This window comes from Hypanus sabinus, chromosome 12 (genome assembly GCF_030144855.1).
Source record: "Hypanus sabinus isolate sHypSab1 chromosome 12, sHypSab1.hap1, whole genome shotgun sequence".
Taxonomy (NCBI): domain Eukaryota; kingdom Metazoa; phylum Chordata; class Chondrichthyes; order Myliobatiformes; family Dasyatidae; genus Hypanus; species Hypanus sabinus.
The window spans coordinates 48726069-48739872 of NC_082717.1; the positions used below are offsets into that span (position 1 = coordinate 48726069).

Genomic DNA, 13804 nt, shown 5'->3' on the forward strand with positions numbered 1-13804 from the left:
ATTTAGCAATTCTGGTGGTTGTCCAGGTACTTCTTAAATGTTGTGAAATAATTTACAATCACATTAAGGAAGATAGGAATCTCTTGACGTTAGGTTCAGTTATTAATGAGAGCCTTTTTAGGCAGATGAGTGAATCATTACTTCCTTTCCTGGGAAGATGCTGGCAAATCACAGTGCCCAAGCAGCTGGTTATGAATGAAATCAAAATGGATGAAATCTTCTCAGGTATTTTGAAAGATCTTTTCTAAGAAATTCAGAGTTCAGGTAACCATAACCTGTATGGAGAGAGTAATCTGAGCATGGAAAGCTTGCTGCAGAATTGAACCTGCACGTACATTGATCAGAGACGCAGTCCAGCTAGAAGGAGGTGATGCCAGAGACTGGCTGTCTTTCCCTCTTATATGAAGGTCTTTGGCTTATCCTGCGTACTGGAAAAGGCTTGTTTCAGTCTTGAGTAAAGGAGTGCTACATAGGCCTCACAATGACTATCGCAGCAGCTAAATTCTGTCCGTTTAAGCCCGCAGTGAGGACTTTTTAAGGTGCTTGTTAGTGCAGCCTGCAGCTGATTAATCAAGAGACAGAATCAGAATCAGATTTATTCTAATATCATCAGTGTCCCTTTAAAATTTAAAGTTTAAATAGACACAAATGCAACCAAGTAGTACAATGTTGTCCTCTCGTTCTGTGCTAGTTCAATAAAGGTCATAGGTTTAACTCCAAAGCCTCAGTCTATGTGGTATAGGAGGAAGCAATCAGGGCATGATCTTTTTTACCATTAGGTGTGTGGTTGGTTCTAGGAAATCAATAAATGAAATGAAGTGAATTGCGAGCATAAATATCCATGTCAATTTCCTGATGGAAATGATCTCACATGGAAATCCATCTCAAGTTAGACTGCATTCCTGCACTGCTTGCACATTGAAAAACTGGTGTTAATGCATCCAGTTTCCAGGGTGCTGTTCTTTTCAGAGTGCAGAAGACCGCAAACACTTTGCAGTTTTCTATTTCAGTAATGGCATTTACCAATGTTTAAAATTGCCTGGTTCATGGTTTGTCTGATAAACAGGTCAAGTTCTTTGCTTGTAAACAGCACCAAAATAGTTGAGGATAGTTTCTAATTGCAACTGATGAGCAGTCCATCATATTAATCCTCAGCTATCAGCAGTGCATACCCGTCTGTGCAAGAATAGCCCTGATCTCAGCAGCTTTGCATTCAGCTTGGATTTGTTTTTCGACGTATTTGGAAATGCAACTTCTTTGCCTGAGCCTCAGAGGACAAGGAGGAGGCATTTTCTGGCTTTATATAGTTTGATGGCATAGAATCAACTCCGAATCGGGGGCATTATTTTTATTAAGATGAGAAACAATTTGATATGAAAATTTGAAATTTAAAGTTAATTATGATATTACATTAATGCTACATATACATTTCAATACAAAATATCCTAAAACTGCAGAAGCCAGGAAACACAATACATGAGTGGAAACTGGTTGATTTGCTTTAAAGGTTTTTAGCCAGCGGTTTGGTTGAATGCAGTGTTGCTCCTTTGCCTTCCTTACTTAGCCACACCCCTTTGTCTTGCACCATCATCTCTGGTTATTTGATCTCCATGACAAACAATTTTTACATGATATTTCCTACCCTCTTTCGCTAGTGGCAAATCAAAACCAATGTTATAGCTAATTTTTTCAGTTCTTGGTAACTGCTTTATGCCCCAATGTAATTCCACTATTTTATGTTTCAGCATTTTAGAAGAAGCAAATGTGGGCCAGAGGGCTTCTTGAGCCTGTTCCACCGTTCAATAATATTATGGTTGATCCAATTCTGGATTCAACACCACTTTCCTGTCCTCTCTCCGTATCTCTTGCCTTGCTAATACTCTACATCATGTGTCTGTCAAGCTTCGTCTTGAATATATTCAATGACTTATGTTATAGTCCATCTAAATAATAGTTTTTTGCATTCTTATTTAAAATGGATAAGCTTATATGTTCTTGCATTTTGCTCTATCTGTCAACCACTTGCCCACTCATTTAACCTATCTCTTTCTCTTCAACTTGTACCACCTATCTTTGTATCACCAGCAAATCTAGCTACAGTGCACTTGGTCCCTTTATCAACGTCTTTAATATACAGTGAATTACACACCTTTGAAGTCTAGGAATGATCCCTCTGACATCCTACTTGTTATTGATTGCCATTCTGAAAGTGACATACTTATCGCAGTTCTTTGTTTTTTATTAATTGACTAATTCCCTATCCATATCAACACATTACCTTCAAATACATCCTATGCAGCAACTTTTCAAGAGACACCTTATCTACCAACCCAAATAAACTACCTGTTTCTCCCTAATCATCCTATCTATTACATGTCCATCAACACTGCCCATTTTTCTTGCCACCCACCCAACATTGGGAGCAATTTACAGGAATCATAAGTTGCCGCTGGGCAAGCCAAGCTCCTCACGTGCATTGCTTGACTGAGATCAAACCCAAGTCACTGTGCTGTAAGACTATGCTGTACTATGTAACTACCAGGTTCAGGAACAGTTATTACTTCTCAACCATCAGGCTCATGAAGCAGAGTGGATAACTGAACTGTTCCCACAACCTACGGACTCACATTCAAGGATTCTTCATTTCATGTTCTCAATATTTATTGCTTACTTCTTCTGTCTTTGGATTTGCATAGCTTATTGTCTTTTGCACAATGGCTGTCCACCCTGTTGGTGCAGTTTTTCTTTGATTCCATTATGGTTATTGGATTTATTGAGTATGCCCACAAGAAAATTAATCTCATGTTTGAATATAGTGACGTATATGTACTTTGAAAATAAGTTTACTTTGAACTTTGATATATATCATAGTGCAGCACAGAGCATATACAGGATGATATACTCTCTGTTGTGTCATGATGAGTACAAGAGCCTGAATGCTAATTAGAACTCCTATACATTTTCAGCAGTTAGCTCAAAACCAGCTACAGTAGAAAACTGAGTGTTTCTTAACTCAAAGAATATCTTACTCTGATTTAAAGCCTTCCTACCTTATTATAATTTGCACCAGGTTCCCTGCTCAGGCAGTGTTTGACCTTAGTCACACCTTACACTCTCCCTCATTCCTCTCCTTTTTGTGCTCCAGGCTCAGCTCTTGTTCAGTCAAATTGAACTTCAGTTTGTCTGTGCTATTTATAGCACCTATCCACAAGCCCCATTCTGGGTTTGTCATTGAGATATTCTCATTGCCCCTTCTTCTTTTTGCATCTCTATTGACTATCTCTTCTTTCTCTATGTAAATAGAGAATTATTGTAATTTCCAGCCCCTTCCCCTGTCCGCCTTCTGTGTGAGCTTTCCTGTCCATATACCGCGCCACCCTCTCTGCCATCTGTAGCTAAACGTGATGAGAAGTCTATTCATGAAAGAAAATTTTAAATGATGCTGAATGCGATACAAAACACCAATGCACAGCTGTTAAATGCAAGACTTTCTACAGCAGGTTCATCATTATGCGGTGTACTCCTGAGTAAAGGCATTCTGGGTAACAGAAAGTCACCGTTTATAAATCACTACCAAACAATTTGAGATACTGAATAAAAATTCAATCTTTGATAATTTAGGTGTAAAAAGCACAAAGTGTGCAGAGAAAACTTAACAAGTTTACGAAGGCAATAGGGATTCAATAGGGAAGGAAGGGTTTGTGGTGGAGAAAATTGCATTATAGGTAGTTTTCTTGGCTTACTACCCCCGTAACATGGGGGGGGGGGGCACTGGCCTGCACCTTGTATATATATTTTTTGATGTTAAAAATAATTGAATTAAGCCTAGAAGCAAGGTTTGACTTGGAATGCAGCAAAGCAAGAATAAAGTCCTTCAAAGTGCCACACCTCTTGGATATGTCAAATCATGTCATACAATTAATATTTTAAAATTAGCATAGTTTCTGAGCAGATGAAAATAAGAGGAATAGCAGATTTAAATTACATATAAATTATTGGCTTTGTAGAGCTTTTCCCAGACATTTCTGTTGCATGATGGAATGGCTGTGGTAAATGGTGTTAAATAGCTTCGACTCCAATGCATCCAACAGGTGTTCTTTAGAGCAGTGTTCAAGTCTACCTGCTTCCTAATATCATAATTTCAGATGCAATGTTAATTTGCTGGAGATTCCAATGTGCAGTTCCAGTCACAGTTTTTCACAAACTAAGGTAGTCTATGCTTCGTATGCATTAAGGCCTGAATAACCTCGATGCCTGAACAGTATCATGTTGAGTAACATTTGAGCTGGGTGAGAACTGGTCAGTGATTGTCTCCAGCAAGAGAGCTTGATCATGTCCCTGTGACAATCATAATCACAAAACATTCTGATTATGCTGGAAATCCTGGGCAGCACATAAAATGCTGGAGGAACTCCACAAATCAGACAGCATCAATGGAGCTTTGGACCGGATGTTCATCAGGACTGGATGAAGGGTCTTGGCCACTATTTATTTTCTCCATTGATGCTACCTTGCTTGCTGAGTTCCTGCAGCATTTTTGTGTGTTGCTCCCCATGACAATCAGTGGTATTGGCATAATGGAATACTCTGTTACCAGGTTCCTGAGAGATTCTGCTAACCACAACTTCAACTGGACTAATTAATTAAATGCTGTGATTTTTGGAGGAGATCTATGGGAATACTGGCACAATTCCTGACCATCCGTCTCTCTGCTCCCTCGAGATGTGAATCCACTGATTGAATCACCAGCAGCCATTTTGTACTTCCCTCATATCAACTTTTACCACCAGTAACATGTTGATACCCTCATTAAACAAAGAGTGAAACAAATCAAAGGCTAATTAATAAAATAAAATTGATCGCAGTTACATAAAAGAAACTCAGCGCTAACTCATTAAACAAATTCACAGCACCTTCCCATGAGAAATAGTGAAATAAAGACAGATGAAAATCACATTAAAAAGACATTTATCACAACCCCATTAAATACAGGGACGAAAGTAATAACATAGATACACATTATATCCTGAATTGCGTACCAGTCAAGACACTTTGAACCATGAAGGAAATATAGTGGTATCTTTTACATCAGAGATGAAAAGTTTAAGCTGCAAACTAATGAAAAGCTACAAAACTTTGTGGTTTTAATAGGATAATTGCTGGTTGATAAGGTAAACAGAGGGTTAAAGGGCCAGAAAAACTTATCAGGTCAAGTTTTAGATCAGAAAGTATTTTCAGCACGAAGAGCAGCAGGCAACTCAACGTGACCATATTGATGCTTGTGCTTCATCCAGCCTCCTCCAGTCTCACTTATATTCCCACCCACATGCAACCTAGCTCCTAGTTTAATGCATCTCAACTATCCAACTACTCCCTGAGGATGCAAGTTCTACCATCTAAGCACGCTGGGTAAAGAACTGCTTTGAGAAAAGGTCAGAGAAGTAAATAATGCATCATGTGGCTTCATATCCTCCAACCCTGTGGCTCACACAGGGAATACTCTTCACAAAGTTGCAGAAATAATTAAATGACTGGTAAAAGCAGGCTCCAAAGCAGATGCTGAAGATAATTTTGCTCCAAAATGTTGTGACAGGCTATCAAAATGCTAGAAATTCAATCAACATCTGGAAAAGAACCAAATATTATAATAATTTTCTTCTCCTTGCAGATGTAATAAAAGAATGACTTTGTTTTGAAGTGCATTTAAACAAAAGTGAGGTAACAACTTGAAAGAAAAAGAATAGGGCTAAAAGATGCATTGAGGGAAAACAAATCGGGTTGAGAATATTTGGAACAAACAAGAATGAAATTTTGAATCTTTAACATGAGAGGATTGTCTCCCAGTAATATTATGTGACATACAGTATATTAAATGTGTGCTATCAATTTATAATTACATTTGACATGCGAAATAATTGAATGACAACCTGATCACAATGAAATTGTTTGTTCTTTCTGCAATGTCTTCTGGGTTCTTGAATCTCTGTGCACGTGACATGTTTATACTGTATATGGTACAATGTATGCATAAGCACACTATCAAATGGTGTACAACACATAACCACTTACATCAAATTTGTGCAAGCTTAGCTCTTGCCTAATTATACTTACAATTTTTACAAAACAGAAGGCTTGCTTCAGCACAAACTACAGGGGGTCTGCTGGCCACATGGATGGACCCTTTATCCCCTTTTAAACTTTAAACTGGCTTCTTGCTCCCACCTTCTTAGCAATCCTCATCATTGTTTTCTGTTTCCCTAGCATCATCAAGACCTTGACACCTCCTAATCATGCAACAAAGCCCATTTCCCATTCCAAAACCCAAGAGATTCCATTCTCCCAGTGACCGATATACTCAATCCTTTTGCCTCCCTCCTCTTCTGGCACTGCTCAAGCAAGACTGAGCACAGTAGATCACTAAATGGATGGAAGGGGATATACACAAACCACACAACAATCCAATTCACCTTTCCCACTGGAAAACTGTTTTAGCGCTGCTGTGTTTTGCAATATGTTCTCTTCCTTATAAGAAACAGAACAATTATTTCTGACCCTATTACTCCTGTGAAGAAGTTTTGCATAATATGAAAACGTGACACATGGTATGGTTATTCACAATTTTTTTTATAAAAGAAAATTATACACTGACAACAGTAACACACTACGATTGTGTGAAAAATATTAAATAATGTTTTCCTTAACCTTCTGATCCAATATATTTCTAAGAAATTGCACCAGTACATATGGCACTGTGACCAGAATTTAAATCAAAAGTAAAATTGCTTTTTATTGATTTCTTCCCAGCTCTGACTAAGTGCATGATACTGTTTTATTACTGCATATTTACATAAGGACAATGCACCCATCTGAATCCATTTGGTTTTTCACACCCAAATCAATTATTGCACAATGAGCCTCAAATGGCATGTAATAGAGAAGACAATTTTAATTTAATTCCCGTAATTGTTTTTATCCCTTATAGAAAAATATAACCGGCATTATCAGGCCCTGAACACACAAAATAATCAGGATTCTCTTTACAGGTATGTGTCCTTCTTCATGAGCTTGGTGGAGATTAACCACAGCTATGCGCTGTGTTGGGTTCTATCACAGTGAGCACTGACCAATCTGCTTTGGCATCCTTTAGATGAATCCAAAGGATTTTCCTAAGGAAATCTCCAGACCATAGCCTCATCATCATTTTCTTCACTCCATTTCCAGTTCTTTGTTGCTGTCTATGAACCTGCACAGACCACCAACACCATAATTCCTCCATCATTGATGGTGCAGTCTTTTTTTAGGTTCTCAGTTTCAGCACACTGGATGCCTCAAAGCATCAAGGGGAGATAAACATCTCCTATCAACAAAAAAAACCTCTAAAAGTTGGCCAAGCCATATTAAACAACTGTCTCCACCCCAATCAGCTTTGGTGTCAGAATTCGTGGAGTGACTCCATTGTTTAAATCTTCTTCAAACTCTAGCAACTGTCCCATGAAATTGAGGTTTGGGGAAATAATTGGTCTCTTTCCTTTAACAAATTTGTAGGCATCGGTCATGGTCATCCGTGTGTGCTTCATCAGATAGGCTATAACAATAGTAGCAGAACGTGAGACACCAGCTTGACAGTGAATGAGTAGCCCCTTGTTACACTGGTGTGCTTCCTCTGAAAGCAAAAGAAACAAAATACATTACACTCAATATTAACCTTCAATTACTCTGCATTCAAGAGAATACAATTACTATTCCATCATTTCCCAATGAGTCTGAAAGTAATCAGAATTCAGTTTCAGCATCAGAAGACAGTAAATTGAAAACAGTAAAATAGTTAGTACAGAGGTCAGTAAAGAAATGTATCTGAAAATACAATCAGCTCTCCATCAACTAGGAAAGTGGACTGAGGAATGATAGACAGAGTTTAATTCAGACAAATGCAAGGTGTTACATTTTGGCAAGAAAAACAAGGGCAGAACCTATACAGTAAATAGTAGGACTCTGAGGAATGTTGTATAACAGAGAGACCTAGACGTGCAGGTGCCCAGTTCTTTTCAAGTGCTGATATGGGTAGACAAGCTGGTGAAGAAGGGTGTTTGGCACACTTGGCTTCATTGGTCAGGATTATTGAGTACAGGTTGGGGTACCATGTTACAACTGTACATGACACTGGTAAGGCCACATTTGTAGTATTGCCTATAGTTCTGTTTGCCCTACTATAGGAAGGATGTCATTAAACTGGAAAGGGTGCATAAAAGATTTCAAAGTTTGTTGTGGGACTCTGTAGCTTTTCACCAGGCAGATATTACTTGATAAATCTGTCAATTTCATATTCATTAACGATGTCTTGACTCTGCTGAAGTTTGAATTGACATTGCTTTTTATTTATTGCACAGAAATTTGTCAAAACACCTGAGAGGTAAAATATGTTGAGGAGAAATTTGGAAGATCAACTTTTTGAACATGTACAAAAAGCAACAAATTTAACAATAAAAGCATTCAAATAACCTTCCACTTTTAAAGGACAGAACTGAGAACTTTTATTTGAATTCAGTAATACTATTATTAAATAACTTTCCTCCCAAGTTATTTAATAAGGGAGCAGCTGTTTTTCTTTTAGAATTCCACTGAATCAAAATTATGACTCCAATGCTTCAAATCATATATTTTATACACATCATTAAATTAAATAATTTTTTCTATTAGCATTCTCTAGTACACCCTCAGATTTTGAATATAGTTCCAATAAATATTTCTGTATTTCATTGTGTGAAGCGTTTTTCCTAGATTTTGAGACTATATTGTCATATGGAATGCTATGGAACATGGAATGATTGAACTTAGTTTGCCCCTACAAAATCTGAAGTTGATCCTCGGGCTGTGTCAATGTACAGGTTACTTAAGATTCAAAATAATGTACTTTTTAAATTGCTATCTAAATGCATTTTTACAAATATATCCAACTGAAGCTCAGCACTGCCAAAAAACCAATGACTCATCCAAGACTATTAATCTACAATTTTCATAAGACCCAATCTATTAATTAATCAATTTATTTTTAAGCACAGAGAGAGATATACGGAGCAATTTCTAAATAGCACAGATAAGAAATTGCCTACATCTGTGTGCATAAACATTCAGTGCTGCCCTGTATTTTTCTGTTGATCCAGTAAACTTGCATTCTGTTATTACAAACTACTGTTTCCCTTGACATGTACATTCTCCTGAAAGTTGGTCTGTTCCAATTTTCCCACACATAACATAAATGCTTAAGAGGGTGAAGATAACACTTAGAGTAATAGAGTACAGGAACTCAGCTGGGTTGGGTTAGTTAATGTTGCATTGGTCGACTCCTCATTTAAATTAAGTGTGTTTCCTTTTTGCTGAACAAATATATCACTACATATCTAAGGGACACTCCTCTTTCATCAAAAATGCAACTGGATCTTTGGCTTTCAAATTTCCACTGTAAAGCACTGTTTTGGTTAAAGGAATCAAAGCACCAAAAAATTGAAGGTATTGGTGTTTTACTAGATTGGGAAAATAACTGAACAATCAGACCTCTGGAGCATTGTAAACGTAAATCGGTTCTTTCCAGTTGCTGTAGTAAAGACCACAGATGATAGCTGATAAAAATTCAATTAAAAAAAAAGCAACATAATACTTTAAAGCTGCAATCTTCTGGATCAGTGCTTCATGATTCTTAAAGCAGGCCTATGCAAGGAGAACAGTCAGAATTGCTTGTCCTTAACATGCTGGGAACCTGCAATGTCTTCAAATGAGCTCACAATTATTTTATGTTTATCTGCGATATTGTTAGCATTTTTGAGCAGCTTCGCTAGTCTTATAGCTACCCACAGCTTTTGGATTTATACTGTTAATGCCTTCAATTAAAGTAAATGAAATTATAAGGCTTTCAACAGATTTTCCATTTGCTTTATGACTTTGAAAGCAATTTTTTTTCATGTCACCAGAATCAGAAAAAAAATCAGTTAAATAAAGAGACCAATAAAGGTTAATATTGAATCAACATCATTATTGAAGCAAATTGTAAAACAATCACACTAAACTACTATCTTTTATCTTAAATATCCTTGAATATTACTGGATCAAACGGAAAAAAAATCATGATTATTCTTGAGGGATTATCTAAGTTGATCTTGAAGAAAGGGTTACTTGGTCTGTCATTTTGCAGAGATAGATGAAAAATTCCATTCACGAAAAAGGTGGGATTTTGGATACAGAATTAAGCTTTATGGGTCATATTTGCTGAATCTCACTGAATATTAGTTATTACTTCAAATGATACTGCTGTGATTTTACCAACTAGACTTTTCAGGCTCTCTCCAAAATACACAACTCATAAAAAGACTCATTTACAATATCTATCATGAAGGCTGAGAGACATTAAAATTGTTAACATATCAAAATAGGAAATCATGCCCAGTTGCAAATGTATTTGAACTGAAATCCTTCATGGAAGGCCAAGACACTTATGAGTTGTCTGGAGTACAAAATGTAATGTGAACCACTAGTCTTACTGTAAGATTTATATCTTCTGTGGGAAATATTTTGTTCCTTTGCAATTAATGGCCCCAAATGTCATTACTAATACAAAATGGTAATGAAAGTTTAAATCCAAACATTATCCAAATCTTTTGACAGTTGAATTTCTAGTGATGAATATGCTAAATAGGATCATAAAGCATTGGAAATATTCAGCAAGTCAGGCAGCATTTAATCTGATGGCAAGTCATTGACCTGAAACATTAACACCTGCTTCTCTCTAAACATATGCCACCTATTTTCAGCATTTTTTAAATTATTTCTGGTGATGGATGATATTATCTAGGGAGACTTAGAGTAACAGGAAGTTCAGGAAATGCTTATTCCATGGAGTGAAATGATTGAAATCCCCATTGAGTATAGCAACGTAGGTTAAATACAAAGAATGATGAGGTGACAGATTTCATTTGTCAACCATGCAGAGTGGAAAATTGGAAGGCATCTTCTTAAAATTAAGTAAGGTGACCCGACAATTGAAAAGTGTATTCTGATTTTTTTTTTAAATCTGTAAATCTTTGCAAGGTGAAGTTGCACTGCCTTGAAGTAGGCTGCAAAATTTTTCCTGCAAAAGTAAAACTATTTTTTTAAAAATTTAAATCCATTATTATTTTGCCACTTGTTTACTCAGTTTTCTAAACCATTGTCTTAATTGAATTATGCATTTTTATGACAAAATGTTTTTGCCAACATATACAGACAATATAATTTAAAAACAGGCTTAAGAAGTAATTACCAATAAATTCAAAGGCCTCTTCGAAGTATTGCCTGAGATTCTGCTTGTTGCTGTCGGTGGCAGGTAGCCGTTTATAATGGAAGATACCTTTCTCATAATGATAAAGAGGCAGGTGGGTAGTTACATTAATGATGTAGCCGATATTCATCCGCTGCATTTTCTCTATATCCTGAGCATCCTGCTCATTCCCTAGGAACAGGAAGGGTAGGATGGGGGTCAGCTCGGCATTTTCAATGTCAGGGGTGGTGGGGATGGACTGAGGTAGCTGTGTTGGAACTGCTGATGCTCCCCCTGCATCTGGGCACTCCTGAAGCTGCAGGGAGTGATCACAGAGGTTCTCATGGTGCTGTTTGAAACTGCTGTGTCCGCCTTGAAAGATAAAAAAAAACAACACAGTTAACCATAAGTACAAAGCCTGTAGTACTTGCTGAAATTTCCTCTCTAAACTGCAACTGACACAAAGGTCAACCTCTTACTAAATTTGAACTGAAAGGCTGAACTGGTTGGATAAAGTATTTAGTATCTGATCGGCAATGGCAAGCACGGTACCAGTCTTGTAATGACATGGAGAGGTCCTGAACAAGCCCTGATCACAAATGTGTTGATAAAACTAATACAAGATAAATCCATGTCCCCATGTGTGTCAAAGTTTATTAAATACTTCTGACTATCCCTGAATTCTGAAGCACTCAAAATATTAAAAAAATTCAAACCATTGAAAACAATTATTAAAACATTCCAAATATGTACAACTACCTGTTCGAGTAAATAAATATGCTTTCACAAAATCTTCAAATAAATGGGCTTATGATCTTGTATCAGGTCTAACCTCTATGGCTCATCAGCCTGTGATGGTGCTGGGGAATTCAGTGACTGTCTCCCATTAGTGTCTTAGAGTTGCACAGCATTTTAGTGGGTCCTTCAGTGCACAGAATCTGGGCTAATCACCAGACACCCATTTACTCCAAATCCATTTTTACTCTCCAGTCACTTATGTTTACTCACCCAGATTCTAGCGCTCACTGACACATCATTGATAACTTAGGCAGGCAAGCATGTCAGATGAAATCAGAGCATCTGAAGGAAAGACATGTCATTGCGGGGAGAACGTGCACTCCACACAGCCAGCGAGATTGAGCTTGGATTGCTGTAGCATCTCTCCTAGCTTCACCAGTGTGCCAGCCCAGTTGATAGAGTCCGTGGTGAAGGCAGCAACACCACACAAATGGCAAATCACCAGTGCAGCTCGGTTAGTAAGTTCAGGAGTTCAGGAGTTGCAGGGTATCATTTTTTTAAAAATATATTTCTCATCCAGATTAATTGGTAATGGGAGCTCACAAAGCGTTCCCAATCACATCATCCAAAACATTTCCTTTTAACCAATGTTCTCTCGCAGGTGCATAGATTCCTCTCAGACTTTCCTGCCATCCGTCACACTATAGGAGTATTCACAACAGGCATTAAGCCTGTTAGGATGTTGGAGAAAATCTAAACACTCAGGGGAAATCCACGTGGTCATACAGAGCACATGAAAATCCACACAGACGGATCCTAAGGTCAGCATCAAACTCTGTTTGCTGGAGCTATCGGCTGTGGCACTGTACGGCTGCTTAATTACTGACGGTATACTGCTGCCTTTCCCAACAAGTCCCAGACTAGTAATTCACATTACTCCCAAGGAAGGCATGTCAGGTATAATTGTATTTTTTTAAACTGTAAGGCCAATGTCAAACAAGCTGACTGGTACTTCTATTACAATGCCATGTCTGGATTACAGAGCATTGAAGGAGACCTTTCCATATATTGTTTTCCAACTGTCAAAGCAATTCAGGATTAATTGCATTGTCTTGCTCTCTCCCAGCAGGGCGTTGATGCTTAATCTTCACTGCACAAACATTTATTCAACTACAAACAGATGTTTACTTATGATTCAGCAACTATTTCACCAATGTTTTCAAATGGGCTTTTTTTTTACAATAAATTGAGCTAGTCATTTACTTTTATTTCAGTTTTACTGTTCTACAATTAATCCCTGTAGGCTGCGCTGCTTGAATTAGACCAAAAATAATTGGAGGGAATGGTAACTCCAGTGAAAATGAAGTACCGCCTTGAAAGTGGTACTCGGAAAGTTAAAACCTCTGCCTCCAGCCACTTTGCCCAGTCCCCTCTCCCTCACTGGTTGCCCTCGCAGTCTGGCCAATACCTTTTCAAGAAGGGTTTTTAGATGGGTAGCTGCAGCCTTCCTGTTTCAGTAGGGTTGTCTCTTTGAATTGCAAAGCATGGTCCAATGCTGTATGTAATAGTCAATCTCTCATTGTGAAGTCTATAGGCAGCCTGATCTGTCCAGTTTCATCACTATTAAACAGCATAACCACCAACTCTTAAAGGGAGGCTGATCAACAAGAAAAAGCAATCCCAAACCATATTCAGGTTTGATTTGCTTCTGCTGACCTCATTAAACTTCCCTTTGGTATCACCTGCAACTGTCCTATACTTGGTCTGTGAGCCCAATCT

At 37.7% G+C, this 13804-nt stretch overlaps 1 protein-coding gene across 3 annotated transcripts in view; it reads right to left on the reverse strand.

The window, feature by feature from the left end:
• Positions 1-6611: 6611 nt before the first annotated feature.
• The window catches only part of dusp10 (dual specificity phosphatase 10), a 33196-nt gene continuing 26003 nt past the window's right edge, over positions 6612-13804 (reverse strand). For all 3 annotated transcript variants that reach the window (XM_059985902.1, XM_059985903.1, XM_059985904.1), the window contains exons 3-4: positions 11291-11659; positions 6612-7663 (exon numbers count right to left, since the gene is read on the reverse strand). In XM_059985902.1, the coding sequence (XP_059841885.1) occupies positions 7398-7663; positions 11291-11659 (635 nt within the window). In that variant the 3' untranslated portion in view covers positions 6612-7397. The remainder of the gene's footprint in view (positions 7664-11290; positions 11660-13804) is intronic.